The 18,835-nt window shown below is 40.3% G+C and overlaps 1 protein-coding gene across 2 annotated transcripts in view; it reads right to left on the bottom strand.

Moving 5' to 3' along the window:
• Nucleotides 1-297: 297 nt before the first annotated feature.
• LOC128355599 (SLIT-ROBO Rho GTPase-activating protein 3-like) overlaps nucleotides 298-18,835 on the bottom strand; it is a 34,035-nt gene continuing 15,497 nt past the window's right edge. Inside the window, exons 5-22 of one of the 2 annotated variants that reach the window (XM_053315906.1) lie at nucleotides 16,267-16,458; nucleotides 15,831-15,959; nucleotides 15,507-15,728; nucleotides 15,254-15,355; nucleotides 13,609-13,806; nucleotides 13,089-13,173; nucleotides 11,725-11,752; nucleotides 10,580-10,682; nucleotides 9,286-9,346; nucleotides 8,485-8,562; nucleotides 8,027-8,161; nucleotides 7,781-7,886; nucleotides 7,480-7,707; nucleotides 6,658-6,731; nucleotides 6,370-6,550; nucleotides 5,611-5,757; nucleotides 1,286-1,598; nucleotides 298-1,152 (exon numbers count right to left, since the gene is read on the bottom strand). In XM_053315906.1, the coding sequence (XP_053171881.1) occupies nucleotides 688-1,152; nucleotides 1,286-1,598; nucleotides 5,611-5,757; nucleotides 6,370-6,550; nucleotides 6,658-6,731; nucleotides 7,480-7,707; nucleotides 7,781-7,886; nucleotides 8,027-8,161; nucleotides 8,485-8,562; nucleotides 9,286-9,346; nucleotides 10,580-10,682; nucleotides 11,725-11,752; nucleotides 13,089-13,173; nucleotides 13,609-13,806; nucleotides 15,254-15,355; nucleotides 15,507-15,728; nucleotides 15,831-15,959; nucleotides 16,267-16,458 (2,847 nt within the window). In that variant the 3' untranslated portion in view covers nucleotides 298-687. Of the gene's footprint in view, nucleotides 1,153-1,285; nucleotides 1,599-5,610; nucleotides 5,758-6,369; nucleotides 6,551-6,657; nucleotides 6,732-7,479; nucleotides 7,708-7,780; nucleotides 7,887-8,026; nucleotides 8,162-8,484; nucleotides 8,563-9,285; nucleotides 9,347-9,691; nucleotides 9,723-10,579; nucleotides 10,683-11,724; nucleotides 11,753-13,088; nucleotides 13,174-13,608; nucleotides 13,807-15,253; nucleotides 15,356-15,506; nucleotides 15,729-15,830; nucleotides 15,960-16,266; nucleotides 16,459-18,835 lie in introns of both variants that reach the window. The other variant, XM_053315907.1, reaches the window with a different exon arrangement.

Raw genomic sequence — 18,835 nt, 5'->3', positions numbered from 1 at the left:
TAAGAGTATCTGTTTAGTACGGTTGCAGTTTCCTTGGTTCCAGAATCTAGTGGCCATTACTGGAACTGCAATTTAAGGCAACCCCACTGTGGTTTCACTGTTCAGTCATGGTGTCTGCATGTTGCTGAAAACCTATATGTTGGCACTCTGAGGAAACTTCTCTGTCAATACATAAACCCACAAGTACAGACTGTATGTCTACATAGACATTAGTATAATGCTCCCATAAGTGTTCCCTCATAATGGGACAGGAAACCAGACACAAAGTCCAAGCTCACAGCATACCTGTATATGTAACCTAATGACATTTAATAGAGATTCAGAGTTTCATTTTCAGATTTCAGTAAACAGTTAAGTATTTTCCAGTGCATCCCTTTTTCTATCCAGCATGGCTATCCAGCATGGTTGCATTCTATAAAATGATTTTGTATGAATTTAAATCCTATGTCTGTGTAATATTTTGTAACAGAACATTGACTTCTTCAGCAACAAGTCAATGTGTGGGCAGAGAGTTGTCAAAAACCAGCAGAAGCTGCCCTATTACGAGATTAATTATAAATATTCATCATACAGACCAGGTGTCGATGTCTGCCCTGCTGGCAAAAAGAGGTGTAGGGGTGTGATGATAATCACAGTCACTCTGTATCCATAGTGTTCTTCAACCACTCGATCTGTGATTGACTGGCGCTACATGTTACCTTGTTTGTCTGAGGATGAGGAGGAGGTGGATGGTGATGGGGAGGGTGCTTTGGGAAAGACCCTGTCAGTAGGGGTGATGCCTGGGCTACCAAGACCAGAGGAACTAGAGCTGCTGGAGCGGTGTGGTCCCTGGCCCTGTCCAATCACAGGAGCAGGCCGGACAGGTCTGACAGGTGGGGGCCTGAGAGGTGCATTCGGCCTACGGGCTGACAGAGCTGGTTTAAAAGTGGTCATGGTCTCAGAGGAGGAGCTGCTGCTGCTGCGTCGCTGGGCTGCATCTGGATCCCTGATCACCATGGTGTGTAGAGGGCTCCTTGGCAGGTCCTGGGCTCCACCGGGGTGTTTTAGAGGCTCCAGTGTGTCCAGAACAACATCAGGGGCATGTTTGGCTACATTCTGTCGCTCCAGCTCACGCAGCTCATGGAGGGCTGTATTCATTGTTTTTTCTATGTCCTGACAAACATAAGGAGACATGAGATACTGTTGATATTTAGAAACTGATGTCAGGTAAAAAGTAATAAAAAAATGAAAAGAAGTTTCTTTTGTATTTGACCACTTGAAAGTGTATTCAAATGACACGACTAACCTCAGCAAGTGCCTCAGCCTCCAGGGCTTTATGGTCTCCTAAACTTGCATGTCGGGTGGTGATGGGTGAGGATCGTTGAGAGTGGCTGTCGGCGAAGGCCTTTCTGTCAGGGTGGTTGATGCAGCCAGCACTGCCAAATGTGGCAAGATGCCGTTTCTCTGGACTCTCTGCTGAACCCCTGTTAACAATTATTTTATGTGGGCTGCAGGGCCGAGGCATCACTCTAGGGGGCTGGTCTGAAGCTCTGGTGGGGCTGTGACCATCACCGTTCCTGTGCCTTGGAACTGCAGCTCCATCTGATCGCACTCTCACCCTATGAAAAATCACATATTTGGTACATCTGATCAGTTATGAGTTTCCTGATGCTGAATACTTACATAGTAAAGTCACTGAAATTTATCTACATCTTATTCTTACACTCTTTATTAAATTCCTTAGTTGTTATCTGAAGGAGACTTATTAATTTTTGCTCATAAAATTTCAGATCTTAAGATAACGTTCATGGCAAAGCAGGGCCATGAGTACACAAAGGCCTACAGAGTTTGCCCTCACACTCCATCCACATTGTCCAAAGGCATACAAATACCTCAGAGAGACGCAACATTTTCCTACGGCACCCCTCTGGTGACATAGTAAAAAAAAAAAATTAAATTGTGGCCACAATATAGCTATAAAGTGCACACGGAATACTAATTTGTGGCCACGAAATAGGTATAACGTGCGCATGAAATACTAATTAATAAAATTAATATCATTCCTGGACAGCTGGGTAAGCACCTTGTCTAGAACCTGCAATAGCCTACGTCCGAACCGAATTCTGTTTACAGTTTTAGCTTGAAATCAGCTTAAAAAGTGCCTTTTTTCACTGATCATCTCCTTTGAAAGTAGCATTTTGTGTGAGAGGCTCTCAGCTGAGGCAATACATACACTATATGAACCGCAGTGTTTAATGATGCCAGTATAGTTTACATGCTGTTTACAACTGTTTCCGTTATCCCGCCAAGGACCCATGTTAGCGCCAGCATGAAAGAAAAGTAATCAGCTTTGTCGATTAACAGATCAGATAACGCAGCCACAGGCCGTGCTGTGTCACCCGTCATCTGTGGACAGAGCTGCCACTTCTTTTCCTCCATGATCGCGACTCTACCTCTGTTATTCATTCTAGCTGCTTGTGGGTTAGTTGGGACTATTTTTGTAACGCCATTTTGTAACGCATTCATAGCCTCCCATTGTGTCGCACGTTGTCTGTGGACAAAACCACCTTTACTCTCTATCTATCGATCGCGAGCCCCCGTCATGGGTCGACCCTACGTTGTTCTTGTCTTTCCCTCTCTCTATCTAACCGCACACACCAACATACATTTACATCCCACATCACACAGCCGTTGGTGAGGTAACGCAGGATATAGCCAAGCTACATCGTAAGGCAGGCATGTCCAAAGTCCGGCCCGGGGTCCAAATGCGGCCGGTGTTCAAATGTTCCACTGGCCCGCAGGCTCTGTGATAAAATAAATAATATAAAATACACAAGTATAAAAAAAGCTTAGGTTATTTGTCACCCGCTGGCACAGATTGTCGGATTGTGAAGTTTCCGATCGTGCCTGACTGCACCTCTTGTGACATATGCACCTGGGGTGGTCCGTGCCACCCAAAGCCACTCACTGGACATGCCACGGACCACGTGACCCTGCGTGACCCTGCGTGACCCTGTGTGACCTTTTCCAGCCCAGCTCTAAAATGGCAACTCTTACTAAAAAAAGGAAAGTTGACAGCAAGGGCCACCACTTTCAGGGTTAGGGTTAGGGTTAGGGTTGATTGCCAAGCACTGCAAACCTTTTACTGAGGGTGAATTTATCAAAGACTGCGTGATGAAAATGGTGGAGAAAATTTGTCCTGAGAAAAGGCAGGAGTTTGCCAATGTTGTCTGGCTCGTAACACTGTGGTATGGAGAACTGAAGACGTTTCATCTGATATTCAGAGACAGTTAGAAGCAAAAGGAGTGGAGTTTGACTTTTTTTCGTTAGCCTGCGATGAAAGCACGGATCTGACACTGCTCAGTTACTGATTTTTTTGAGAGGAGTGGCCACTGAAATGAACGTGAGTGAAGAGCTACTTGACCTCCAGAGCCTTAAGGACCCAACAAGAGGAACAGATTTATTTGTTTCTGTTTGCTCTGGATGGCGCACCAGCCATGGATGGCGCACCAGCCATGGCTGGCGAGTGAAGTAGATTATCAACCCTTGTCTGTAACAAAGTCAGTGAAGACGGAGGCAAAGCTATAAAACTCCACTGTATTATTCACCAACAAGTTCTCTGTGCCAAACATCTGAAATATGATCATGTTATGAAACCGGTGATAAAGGTGATTAATTATATTCGCTCCAGAGCCCTATGCTACGGCCAGTTTCAACAGTTTCTACTCGACATCCAGGCTGAATATGGAGATGTTCTGTATCACAACGACATAAGATGGCCCAGTCAGGGGTCTGCACTGCAGCGCTTCTACTCTCTTAGGAAAGAAATCGGACAATTCTTGGGAAAAAAAGGGACAACTGATGCCAGAACTATCTGATCCTGTTTGGCTGGCTGATTTTGGATTTTTAGTTGACATAACACGACATCTGAATGTGCTGAACACAAGCCTTCATGGGCAAAATGCAGTGGTAAGCCAACTGTATTCACACATCAAAGCCTTTGGGACCAAGCTGCAACTTTTCCAGAGAACAATATCAGTGCACAAATGAGGAGGTATGCAGCAGAGATCTCATCTCTGGCTGAGGAGTTTCAACAACGCTTTCAGGATTTTGCAGCTAATGAAAAGGAGATCACGCTTTTTTCCTCTCCTTTCTCCGTGGTGCCTGACAACACTCCAGATCACCTGCAGCTGGAGCTCATTGAGCTGCAGTGTGACGCCGAGTGTTGTAGTCGGCACCAGCAGCTCCCTCTTGTGAACTTTTACCGCTAGCTGGATAAAGGCAGGTTCAAAGAGATTCGAACATTTGCAAAGAAAATTCTGAGCTTGTTACAAGAACCGCTTGAGGACAAGTCTCAGTGACTCTGACCTGCGTGACATCTTGTGCATCAAAACCACTGTCTTTGAGCCAGACCTGCCCAATTTACTGCAGTCGAGATCTCAGTATCACCCTTCACATTAGTGCAGGCAAGTTATTTTAGTCTTCTGAGGTGAATAAATTCCAGTATCTCAGTGGATTGATTTTTTTTGTGATGATCAAAACCACAGTTTTGAATATGCACTCTTTTAAATCCGTATTTAGAAGAACGAGTGGTGCACGGATTCATATGGCCCTTAATGTTTTGTACTTCTGTAGATAACTGTATTTTCCTCTCCACATTTTGAATTTACAAGTTTACAGTGAGCATTTAATAGTGAATAATATGTAATGTTTCAAATGAAACTTTATCTTCCCGACAGTTGTTTTTCCAGTCAGACTTTTTCTTCATTTTATGTAGTCTTCAAATATGAAAGGCAGAGTGATTTTGGTAACTTGTTTAGATTTATTTGTGCTCTATGTGAAGAAATGAAAAGTATGCCATTTGCAATAAAAAATCAACTATTTAATTAAATAGTTCATTCGCATTTAATGTTCATGATTCAAACAATGTCAGGCACACACCTACACATCACACACCTGCGTATTTGTATAGTCTCAATCATACACAGCTGTTGTTTAGTATTGGTTTATTAGTTATAGTTGTAGGACAGTATATAATTAGTCGTTGATTAACTTGTTGGTTGATGGTTGGTAATTAATTGGAAAAATTAATTGGTGTCTTATAATCTTGTGATTATTGTGTAATTGTAAGTAGCTGATCAAAATAGTCAGAGCTCGGACTCTAATCCTTCATTTTCCTAATTCTCCTGTTTGGTTATCGGTCCCGGTTTCCGGATGGTGCATCAAACTAGTGATTGAAATCGATAATTCTTTAATTTCCTTTTAATAATTAATAATTATTTATGATCATTATTAATTATTATTAATAACCAAACACACTGCTTTCAGGTACTACAAGTCTTACTCAGATCTGGCCCAGGGACATTGACATGACTGGGCTGCATACACATACACACATACATATATACACATAGACTGCAGTAGTTTTCATAGGTTTGTCGCATTTTTCTATAAACAAAGAGTTATGCCATTAGATTAATGTGAAAGATGCTATGAAAAAAGTTCTACATATAATGGCTTTAAAATTCTGTTTTTTTATTGCATGTATGAGCCCCAGTTCTGTATACAGTATGTGTGCATTTATAGGTGTCCTCCCACTACCTCTGGGTTAGGGTTAGGGTTAAGCCCTACCTTCCTATTGCTGGTCCAAAGCGGTGCTCAGGTGTGTGTTCGCAAGGAGACTGGCGATCATTCCTGGAATGTGCTCGGTCATCATGGTGTGGTCCACTGCTGGCCTCACTGTCAGTCCTCTGAATGCTATCTGAAAATGCATCATCCCTGATACAGACAGACAGATATTGTTCTAAATGAATGGTGCCTGCCTTTGGGAAATGTTCATAATGGCTTATACTTCACAATTCCATAATTGCCATGAAAACCATTACATAATCAGCACAGTAAGCCTCCTTTTTTTAATAGACTTTTCTTTCCTCTTCTTAATCAGGCTTTAATATTATTATCTGACCTGTGCTGCAAAAGTGGTTACCAGGCAAGTGGCTAGAGTTTAAATTAAATGTTTTGTTTGAGGAGTGACCTAAGTGTTCACACAGTTAAGAAAGTGCTCCTCTTAAATGCTAATAGGGGCCCATTTGTTTTATTTTTTTGTCAACTAACTGGCAAGAAAACAAGGAAAGCAGCTGATCATTCACGCTGATCTTTAGGAAGGCAGAGATTTATAAACTAAGTTAAACCTTTGGAAACCACAACATAGCTAGTATGGTGCAGTAAGAATAGAAACATGCATTTTGGGGAAAAAAATAAAAATAAATGATGACCAAGTCAAACACAGCCCTCTTTTGTCCTGCAGCAGAACCAAGGTACTGACTTGACTGGATTGCTGTTCTAATACAGTTTCAACAGAGCGTCACACAAGAAATACATCTCACTTACATGTCTTGTACCACAATGTACTGATGTGGGATCAGCCCATCCACACCATTATGTCGGCCCTCCCACCAGTCCTCAGAGGCCCGCAGGTAGAGTAACAGAGAGGCCCCTTTCTTAAAGGAAAGCTCTCTCGGAGTTCGGCCAACATAGTCAAACTTTGCGATGGCCTCTATCTGCTCCAACTCTGCAATAAAAAGTGTGTGTCATAATCCAATCTGATTATATAATCTGTCAAGTCCGTCAGCCATTGTTACAGTTGTGACAGTGGATTGAATGTGTTTTGTGACTCACCTTCATCACTAGTGTTGGGTCCGGTACCATTGTCTATCTCATCAAGCACACCAGGCTCACTGTGGGGACTTTCACTGGATAGATATGGAGAATATGGAGTCAGTCAGAAATACCCAAAAAGTGGAGACAAGGTTGTGGTTTTTACAACTTTACCTTTCTAAAAAAAAGAAGGAAAAAGCTAAGACTAGATTAATTTATGTTTAAAGAAAAGTATGGGTGTGCACTGGCAGTCTACTAATTAAGATTCATGCCACATTGAAGCAGTGAACTGGACTGTACATTCAAATGATGCACATACATTATTATATGCACACATTTTATAAGAACCAATTGAGTACATAATGTATGTCCTTAACACTACAAATATCTCCATTTGTCAGAGGATTGTTTAAGTTTAATCCTATTTGAAGTGTCCAGGTATAAACACAATCTTATCACAATCTCAAGTCTACCGCAAAAAAATAAAACAATACACTCAGAAATGTAATTAAATATTGTTAAGACATTTGCATACTGGTACATAGTGTCGACTATAAAAGCAGTACTACTGTGCAGTAGAAAACGACACCTACATCCTGTCACAGGTTTCTTTCTGGCCACAATATCATGTCTACAGGATACGCATTGTTTCACCTAAGCAGTGGATAAAGTTTCACCGGCTACAATCTGTACTCAGCTCAACACTGATTACAAACACTTCCAATATGAATAAGATATTACCATTTTGAGGATTAGAATGTATGTCAGGTTTTAAATTATTTTTAAAATGAAGTGTTGAGAAAAACTAACATGACGCGAGCTGGACACCTTATTTTCACTTACCAGTAATCCTCTCCTCCAGCCATGCACTTCTCATACACAGGTCCCTCTAACTCACGCTGGCTTGGGAAGATGACCTCATGGTGGATGATAATAGTCTTAATGACCTCATTAACATGCGCCTGACAGGCCACAGGATCCTGCTCATCTGGTATGGGCATTAATGTGGGGCCAAAGCAGATAGCCAGGTTGTAGGGGTCCATCATGTTCTCATCACTGTACTGGGAAAGGCTGGGCAGACAGAAGCGATAAGTACCACTTTGATCTAGAATAAAAGGACTAAATTTGTGCTGACATGACTTACTGATTCAGAAAGGCAAACAGGTATCTCATGACGATGATCACAGGCCGCTGAAGAGTCACAGTTATCTGCTGGAGGTGATGAGATCTTTCTGTGCCTAAGTCGAGCTCTGCAAAAAAAAACAAAAAACAAAGGAGAGAAAAAAAACAAAAAAAAACAAAGAATGAATGAATGAAACAATTATAGGGAGCCACACAAAATAAAAACATTACATTTCATGTTAAAATGTTTTCCTGGAATATGACTCACTAGTAGTGGATATGAGGTCGAGGAAACGCTCTTTAGGGAACAGTGGGTTTTCCAGCCCCCTGAAGTAGAGCTTAAGAACGCCTGCCACAGAGTTGATGTCATGATCAGACTGATCATCCACAAGTGGATCCTCTCCTATAGACATAAATACATGAAGTCCACTTATTAATCATTCACTTCAAATGACACTGATGCTTTTTTTTTTTTTTTGCAAGTTAGAAGGTTAATATAAACATTGAGAGTGCAATTATGTTTCCTCATTTATTACCACTCCAAGATGCTAGTCTTAGGCATTATGCATCTAAAAGGGTATAACATATCCATTACAGGGTTACAAGTGACACACAGGCTCTTTATTTCCACTTCAAATGTGTGTGGGAGAGTCTGTGGCTTTTGAGGTGGACAAAACGCAATTTAAAATCAATCAAGAGGAGATGGCCAAGCACACTGGGACTAACCTCTTTCAAATGCATTTTTAATATCGTTGACTTCGACCTGGGATCCTGGAACTCGAAATATACCTTGTTGCTGAAGACCTGTGGACAGAAACACCATTAACATAAAATAGGGGTATCACTAAAAATGGACACACCGAAACATAAAATACACCAGCAGTAACGTTGTTGAATTTTCCAGCACATTTATGGTGGTGGATGATTCTAAAATTGAAATATGACCAAAAAATCCCCTCAGTATAGGTACAGCACTTAAACACTATGCAATGAAGCATACAAACAAAAAGAGAATATAACTTCATCACACATTTCGGTATACCATATTTTGTGAGTGTGTATACTATTGTGTGAGACTGCATATGAAACATCCACTGAAAGACCAGAGCTAAGATAAAGAAAATTTCTTCTGGTCCAGTTTAAGGGAAAATGTACTTTTTGAACCATAATGGCTTTATCCCATATAATGACAAAAACAGATGTATAAGTAAATGTATGAACTCCCAGCTCTGTAATAAACTGTATTACAATTTACATGCTCACAGAAATGCCAAAGACACACTGAAGAAAGAATTTGACAAGCCTTATTAAAAAGAGGACGATACTGTGCTTTGGTTGATATATTCTTAGACTGGGAAAGTCTGACAAAACTGCTTAAGTCAACAATTTTTTAACCCTAACCCTAACTCTTAAAAGAAAAATGCTACATATGCAAAAAGGGAGAGAGAATATGATGAAGCAGCACAGGTCTTTGTGTGGAGACAGTAAGTTTGTGGAAAGACAACATATGACACAGCAGGAACCTACCATACAGATTGATGTATCGAATGCAACTCTCAACCACCACTGGTATAGGCTGACCTGAGTCCTACCAGACAGATTCAAATGATCATTATTGGAGGTACATGAACAGAAAATAATAGAAAACAAAAAGTCATGCTAGCAGGATGTTATCATCAGAGACCTATAGAGCCACCACCAAGCCAATGAATTAACTTCACATAATTAAAAAAAACAACATTGTTTATCTTTTTTCTTTTTTTTTTTTAATTGACTAATTGTACAGAACAATCATGTGTTAGTGTTAACCGCACCATGTAATAATATAACTACAGTATTTTCATCAGGAACGCCAACAGGCCAGAAGCATAGAAATGTTGGTTAGCATACTGAACACAGTGTGATGATCCCGCCCTGCTATAAGACAGAGTACCTGACTCCTGGCACGGACATTCCTTCTTCCCCTGGGCAGAGAGCAGTAAGGCACGTAGACAGAGGAAGAGAAGCAACAACAACCACAACAGGTTAGTGAGAAAGACAGATCTTACAGAGAGAAAAAGAGAAGGCCTGACCTAAGAGAAAAGCCAAAGCATCAGTGCCTTGTGGGGTGTGAGACATGAGGACATGACTTACAGTAGGGGAGGGAGGGATAGTGTGTGGAAGGGAGAGTGCTACCCGAGAGGATGGGGGGAGGGCTACATACAGCACTTTTTAAAGCCAGATAAGACTGCTTTACCAAGAGGGAAACTCTGAACACGTGATTTTCATTATCAATTTTTCTAGTCCATTATTTTCTCAAGTGATTTATTAATAATTTGGTCTGTAAAAATCAAAGATTAATTCATTAGCAAAATAGCTTATAGATTTATTGACACTGAATTCTGATATTTATCTCCAGTCCTATTGGTGCCCACTCTGTTTGCCTGCCTCTTTGATGAGAGTGGATATGTCCATGTGTTTATTTGCATAGCCTAACATGGCTGGTGCACGGCCAAATGACACACTGAACATAAAGCCAAATTAATTCAGCGTCTCAGGCTCAGGCTCACAGGAGAAAGAACGTTAAAAGCAAACCTTGCTCCTATGCAGTGCTATTAAAAAACAAACCATCTCCACTCCTAAATGTGTGTCTTATTTTAACCCGATCCTGTCTTTCCTAAATCACAAGACTGTGAATACAAGGCAATGAGCAAGAAGAAAGTCAGTGCATGAGTGAGCCAATATTTGGGTAAAAGAGTGGTCAAAGGCAAGAGAACCCCCAAGGACTGCTAGCGAGACAGCTGAGCTCATGGAGAGACAAAGCGCACAGATGGGCTGATACCTGGATGAAGGCCTCCATATTGCCGTTAAACAGCTTACGGTTAAAAATGGAGCGAGGTCTAGACTTCCGCATTCTCTGAGGTTTAGGGGGAAGAGTGGGGGGCCTGGGGAGATGGTGGGGGTTGTATGGTTGGTACATGGCAGTTATGAATAATAATGCAAATGGAATAACAACATATTAAACATTATGATATGTTTTCTAAAAGCTTCTTTTAAATTATTTTGTTTTCATGTCCCACTGTAATTTGCAATTTCCAAAACATTAAATTAGTTCTACAATTTGGGAAATAAAGGATTTTCCTTGAGAATCAAATGTCACATCAATGACATATGGTAAATAGGAAGCTATACAACCAGCAGACAGTTAGCTTAGTGTAGCACAAACAGAGTGGAAACAGTGGAAAACAGCTAGTCTAGCCTTTTTTTTCAAAATGTCTTCTTGTTTAATCCTCATGAGTCTTTACATCATCTTAATAAGTGAAAGTGAATGCACTTGGCCAAGAAATTGTCAGGGAAGTAACCCCCATAAGATGTTAATTAGTGTACTTCAGTGGGGCTAGTGGTTTCTAGTTTGTGTGCTAAACTAAACTGGCTGTGGCTGTAGCTTCATATATAGCATACAGATAGCAGTGGTGTCAATCTTCTCATTTAACCCTCTGCAAGAAAGCAAATAAGTGTATTTCCCAAAATGTCAAACTACTCCTTCAAATTGACCCATGGACACAGCTGCTGAACACTTTTAGCTATAAAACTACAGGCAATTATCACACAAAAAGAGATTTGTCAGCATGTAATTAAATACAAGATATATCAAAATTGGTAAAAGCTAAAGCACTGTATGCATTAGACTGACTTGTAGATATTGTTCATTTTCTTCTCACATTTTTTTTTTAAATAAATAGAACAAAAGCAGGACATTATCCATCTTATTGGCATTTCATTTCTAAGTCTTAACACATTTTTATAAATTCAAACTAGGAAGTACTCTTAGCACCACCTTCTCTAATTGGGATCACCCATTGTTCAACAACTCAGAGAGAAGTTGGGACACAGTGATCTAAATTCTGCCACATCCAGGGATACGAAGGGAAGGATTTTACACATCATCGCCTACTTTATTCACCCCCTTGTCACTGGACATCTTACCTTGTTGTTCCATATTCAGCCCTCTCCCCTAAAAGGAAAGGCAGAGGAGAAAGAGACTAAATTAGTATACGCTAGTTTTACAGTCACAGGCGTTTGTGGTACGGTTGAGTGCTGGCTGACTATACAAGGCTGGCAGATGGAGACGGAAAGGGGTGTTATGAGAAAACGGGCATCTATTCAGACAGGCTCAATGGGGTGAGCGCCATGGCTGCATTTGACTCACAGCCAAGCAGTGGTCATTCAGCGGTCGCCCTAGAAACAGCACAAGAGCCCCAGAAGGGGATGGCCTGCCTACTCTCTCTGCAAAGTAAAAACGTATCCAGGGGCAACAAGAGTGAGAATTAGTGAGCGCTGATTTGTACGGTGTGATGATTCTGTGATATGTAACATTGTGCACTACATTCGTGCACACAAACAAATTAAGGCCTCACTTTGATCAGTCAATCAGAAATGTTTGTTCGAGGATCATGTCATGTGTAAAGCAGCTTCCAGCACAATCCTTCTTTATGTCAAACACACATAATTTCAACCCTGAAGCAGACATATGCATGAGTTTGAAGTAGCAACTCAACTACATGGCAATAAAGTAGGGCAATAAATACTACCACTCAGGCACAACTCATCATAAAATGTAGATTAGATTCCCAAACCTTCATAATGTAATTATATCATTTTCCTGCTTTTCCAGTTTGGTGTGCTTTGGTAGACACGACTTGAGCAGGAAACAATTTGAATTTCTATTTTAAATTCAATTGATCAATCAAATGTCACCATATCTACAAGAGTTTTACCATTAACTATATGTTATTGATGATCCACAAACGAACCTGAAAAACCTATCTAACCTAAATCTATAATGAACAGCAGATGCTCGCAAGATTTTGAAGTACCAACACACTGACATGGAAAAAACATACATCTTAATTCACCTTTTTGGCTCAGGTTAATGCACATTCTCTATATAAACAAACTATGACATAGCCTTCAAGTCAAGTACATTTAATCAAATAATTTTCTTTTTTGGTCTGTTGCCCTGTTTTAGGCCTAAGAATTGTCAAGTTGTTAAGAGAATGACAGCTTCGGCATAACAACATTTTGAATTCTATTGAACTCTAAACTCTAAAAGCATCATAGATCTCTAGATGGAGATATACTGCATTTTTACTCTTCATTCATTGCAATGGAAAGTATAGCTACTAAATACAGATATGTAACACCATCTGCCAGGCTAGGATACCCAGTCTTATTTTGTCTTGGAAGATTCTCTTTACATATGTTTTTATATTATTTGTAGCTACCCACTGACAGTAACACTGAGCTTCCACTACACTAATGTGCAGTAATACTGTTTTGATAAGTCTCACCTTCTCCTAGTGTCTGCTTCAGAAGGTCATGCTTGGCCTGAAGTTTGACAATAAGATTACTGCCATTCAGATACTCCTTGTATTTCTGCAGATGAAATAGAAAAAAGACAAAGTGAGTGATATATTGGGCTATTTGTAGTTGTACTGTATTGTATGGAGCCAAGACACTGCCATGATGCCAAACTGAAAGAAAAAACTTTGAAAGTTTGAAACTCCGTGTTTGAAAGCGTACAAAAGATTTGAAACTTTGGAACTAAGTTTTGAAGGTGTATATAGTGTTTCTAAAATTAGTTGTGAAGAAAAAAACAAAGAAAAGTTGCAGAGATTCGAAATGAAAATTCAAATACAAAATAATGTTTTCAGAGTTTTGAATTTTTTCAAAACACTACATACACCTTCAAAACTTAGTTCCAAACTATCAAAGTTTTTTCTTTCAGTTTGGCATCATGGCAGTGTCTTGGCTCCATAGTATTGCTTCATGCTGCTGTGTCATTGCACCCTCAATTTTTCAAGGACTCACAGTGAAGTAGAAGCCCTCAGTCTCTTGCTGATTGGCTCGTCTCTTAGCAATGTTTGCCTTGCTCATGTAGGAGTCAGAGGAAGCTGATTTGACTGATTCTGTGGATTGGCTGTGCTGGAAGGCCTCTGAAACATCAAAGTCCTCCACTGTAAGCATGTCCTGAAGGGTCTGCATGGTGGCATCTAAAGTCTTCCTCACCTGACACACACAGCATAAAAACACAAATTGAAATATGTGACTATAACTTTAACAGTATGTACAATTACAATATATTTGCAATTCATTTTATATATTAATAAAATAAAATGTACATATACACAAATCTCCTCAGTATCACAAGCAAGCTGTATGGTGTAAACAAGCCAGCACAGTCCAAGATTATACCACTGCAGGCCATTTTCACAGCAGTCTGACTGACACACCGTAAACAACAGAGTAATTAGTTTCCTAGCATGAAGCATCATGACATGAAACATTAACTATGTTCCTTTCATGTGGACTGGGAGGGATTGTGCATTTCCATATTCATAACAGACAGGCACTGACACGTATACACACCCTTGTGACCTTTACAGGTCTGTGTGAGTCACTGTGGCTACGATGACCCCCCCAGCAAGCCAGGAAGCATGCTGGGTTGACCCCCAGTGGGGGCAGGAGACTGGATGAGAGACGACCCCACAGTCAGTGTCAGATTAAAGATGAATACAAATGCAGGGTGACAGTCCTATTTGCTGTTACATGATGGAGTGACAGAACTGCGGGTGCTGGCTGCCAATATCAGTTTAAAATAAAGCATTGCCAAAGGAGGTATTGAAACGCATTTGGTGCTATACTAAGTAAGACAAATACTAGCCCTTTGATGAGTGATAAACTGTGATGATAGAAATAGTCTGCCAGTAAGGTAGAGAAGCAGCATTTCAAATGAAGTGTGTCTCATCTCTCCCATGTCTGTGCAGTAAATACGATGCTACAACCAGAAGTCTGTTGGCTTAGGTTAGCATAGAGTACGGGAGAATAGGAGTCCAAATTTAGAAAAAATCTGCCAACTAGTACATCCAAAACTCACAAATGAAAAACGATGTGTCACCTGCCTGTTCTGCTACATGTGGCTGCACTTAATTGATGGTTTGAATGATAATACATTTCATTTCCTGGCACAGTATTTTGCAATCATCTGTTGATAAGCAATGGTCTCTGCATTATTACATTACATTTCACTCAATAACTTAGACTATTATGTGCAAATCATATTACCCTTACCCTACAACATGTGTTATTTTTTTCACTTACATTCCTGATGATTCCTTCAAGCTTTAACCAATTACCTTATTGTTCTCATTAGTGTGCTTTGGTAGATGCAGAAGGGGCACAAACAAGTTATTTCATCTTAATTGTCCCAAATGAATACTGCTACTATATAGACATATAGTACCATTTACTGTAATTTGATTATTGATCCACAAAGACCAGCTTTGTATTTATACATGACTCAGTATATTTAGCCATGTGTCCTTCTCTGAATCAGCAGAAAGATAGTCTGATTTGCATGCTTGCAGTGAGCTTGTTTCATTTTGAAATTAAACGCTGGCACTCACTGAAGCTGGCACTTCAACCCACTAAGACTTGTGTGCACAGAAAATCTCACCTCTTCGTTTTCTATCTTCAGCGTGGCCAGGCGAGACTGTAGCTGGTGGTAGCGCATCAAAAGCTCAGTCTGGACAGGCTGCTGTGCACTCACCTGACACACCTGGCATAAAAGGAGAAAGGAGACATAACCAAGGGGGATTTAACATAGAGAGTACTCACGTGATGAGGCATAGTTTGAATTAACAAAAACATCAGTGACCTAAGAACTGTAAACAAATCATGAACGGCCCAGTCCTTCTCCAGCAGCTCACCTCATCACCCATGTGTGGCTGATAGTCAAAGCGTGCTGGAGGGCAGAAAATCTGGCAGTGCATGTCCATAAACTTCAGCTTGTCTCCTCTAATGTCCATGGAATCAACTGCTCCCTCCAGCAAGTCCAAACCCTCATGGCGAGAAGTCTCTAGACTATACTCTGCAGACAGGTAGGTTCTCATGGTGCGTGCCAGGCTAGCATGGTATCCTAAGTCACAACACTAAGGGCACAAAGTCAAACACAATCTTTTCATTACAAGAACTAGCACTGAAACTGCAAAAGAAGGTGGTTGCATATTTTGGTTCTGGGTGTATGTCCTTACATCTATCATATCTGAGACATCATGGATGTAGTATTTGGCCACCAGGGCGTTGGTGGCTGTCAAATTGAGAAGATAGTCATTCCGGGCCTTTGTGCATTTGAGCTTGTTTTCAGAGTACTTGGCTTGTCTCTAGGGAAACAAGAAAAAGAGACAGTCACATCAATGCAGGACGTAAAATGGATTCCTAATGTACTCAGAGAATACATTACTACATCCAATCAGATTCTATCTTGCATAATCAGTCAGTATACCATATGTATATAATACTTCGCACAATGTAGAAAATGGCTCCTTTTAGCAATTACTACATTCCCCAATGTCATTTGTGCACACAGAAAGTGCATCCAGAAGATTATTACAGATACATTTAGGAAGTATTATATTTGAGTGTACAGAAAATACAATATAATGTACTGGCCTGTTAACCAAAACAGACCTTCTCCTTCATTTTCTCCATCTTCTTGACAGAGCTCCGTCTCTGCGGACGTTCATCATGACCGTAACGCAGCAGGCTGGTACTAATGTCATTGGCCTTGCCAATGTGCTTTTCCTCCTGTTTCTCCGCCTCCTTCAGCTTGCTCTCAGCACTGATACTTTCAGTATGGTACATGTGGTATGTCTTCATCACCTGTAAGAACATACATTCAATGTCAAAACTCCACCATCATCAAACTAGCTGGAAGGGATGTGACTGTAAAGGAAATAATAAAAAATATTATACTAACAATCTAGTCTTCCGTGTGCATCATAGTATGGATCACAATGTAAGGTATCGGATATCATTTTTGTAACAAAATTATTTATAATTTGATTAACTAAATTACTACAAATATTTTCCATGCTACCATATGAACTCATGTTACCCCAGATTTTTTTTCATTCCACTGCAGCTTATTCATCCTGCTTACATTATCACATTTTGACTGACATTTCCCTACTGAGCCCGAGGTGTTGTGCTGGGTGCGTCTGTCTGATGTGCCTACATAGTTCTGTTCGTTTGTCTTTACCATAGCATTCTAGTAAGTTTTTTTTTTTAAAAGGGTAAAAGAAAGTACTGCATGAGTATTTCACTCCTGCATAATCTTCATTCCTACTCAGTTTGCTTAAGAAGAAATAATCACAAATTGAACTCAGAATTGTGTATTGCAGTGTCATTAAAAGAGAGCATGTATAAATGTGTAACTAGTAACCCTGAAACAGCAGAAAAAATTAAACAGCTGCTCCTCCAACACTCTCAAGTTCTGGTTTCCTAGCAACCCTGACTGTAAAGTCACGTGATGTGCATAGGACAGTGAGATCGATCAGCAAGGGTGGAAGGAGGTTACAAGTGACAGTGAGCAATTTTCCCTGCAAACCATGAAACAAGAAACTTCTAGATTCCCACAAAAAACAGCAGCAGATCAATAGCAGGGACAAGCAGGCTGCCAAACACAGACCTATACAGTACCTCATTTTACATTGACCACACATACTCTTAATATAAACAAACAACTTATGTGATTTTTGTTGAAGCAGTGTAATTTTATGAAGCACATATTTGAATAGACTACTGCAATCCCTTCTGCCATGTGTATAGGAGCTGTAGACCGGCATTTAATAATACATGAATCAAAGGAGGAGGAAAAATCAATATCAGTAAAGCACTGAAGTGCTGTATAATGTTACATGTGAGAATATTCCTCATGGTTTAAGTCATGCAAGTGTTTCGACTTCAATCCACTCATTTCGAATTTCCTTTTAAAATGACTTGATAGTCATCTTAAAATATCAGCCTTTAAAATCAGGAGCAGACAATAATTATGCCATAACAAGATATTACGATATTATATGATACAATACACATATAGGGCGCATGGCGTGAAGCGCGTGGCACAAGTGCCTTTTGGGCATATCCAAATCCACTTTTGCTATTTTAACAGCGGAATAATGGTCACTGCGCCAGATGCATGGTCTAAAAGGGATGGACTTAAGTCCCCACATTAATCATAGGCGTGTTTTGGGCGTAACACGCGGTAAACCAATCAGAGTGTCATCTCTTATTTATACCTTGGCGGATTGTAAGTTTGATGACAGATTTACCAGGATTGGTCACATGACTACATTGACAGTTTCATTGATCATTACTGCGATTGACTGATTCTGATACATAGTGGCAAGTCACTTTTTTTTTAACCGCAAGATGGGGCAAGATGGGACCCATAATGTCAATATATTTTCCAGCCTTACTTTGGTATGTCAACTAACTGTATGTTTTGTATCATATTCTTTTTGCAAATTAGCTGTCAGACAGTACCAAGAAATCATAATATGACAGTTAGCATGGGCAGTGAGTCCCATGAAGAAGCACACTGGTTTGTTTGTGTCACTGTGTCCAGCATACAGCAGATGATATCACTGCATCAGTTCATTTTCCTCAGCCAAAAGAAGAGGCATCAGCACTGAAAACAGCTGTTCCTGTATCTACATCACCACACAGACAAGTTCTGTCAGTGAACATTAAATGCCTTCTGTGTGCATACATGTTCTGTATGTACACATAAAAAGGACAGACTAACTCTTATCAGCGAACAAACAGACACACAGAAAAAAATCAGTCTGATTACATATTACATTAGCTGAAAATATTACAGTAGCTCATGTTAGCTGTGCATACAATACACCTCTGCAGCACCAGACTGCTGAGTCCGCTTGAAGCACAGCTGGGGGCAAGAATGCTCTCCCCTTCAACAGATGCAGAAATTCACAGTGGGAGGAAGAATGAAAATGTTCTCCTTCCATGACCTCATCAAGAAGGAAGAAATGACCTGTTAGAGTCTGCACTGCTGATAAGGCACATCTGCTATGTGCAGTGTCAAGCCAGCTCACAGGTTACAAGTTCTACTCTGACAACTGAAAAAAAGCTAGGATTTGAGATTGATGACCTACAGGCAGCTAGCACAGGAGAAAGGGCACAGCATTCAGCCTGTTACATACAGAAAAAAAGGATAGGCATGACAGTACAATGA

Source organism: Scomber japonicus, chromosome 3 (assembly GCF_027409825.1).
Source record: "Scomber japonicus isolate fScoJap1 chromosome 3, fScoJap1.pri, whole genome shotgun sequence".
Classification (NCBI taxonomy): domain Eukaryota; kingdom Metazoa; phylum Chordata; class Actinopteri; order Scombriformes; family Scombridae; genus Scomber; species Scomber japonicus.
This window is presented reverse-complemented; position numbering and strand designations above follow the sequence as displayed.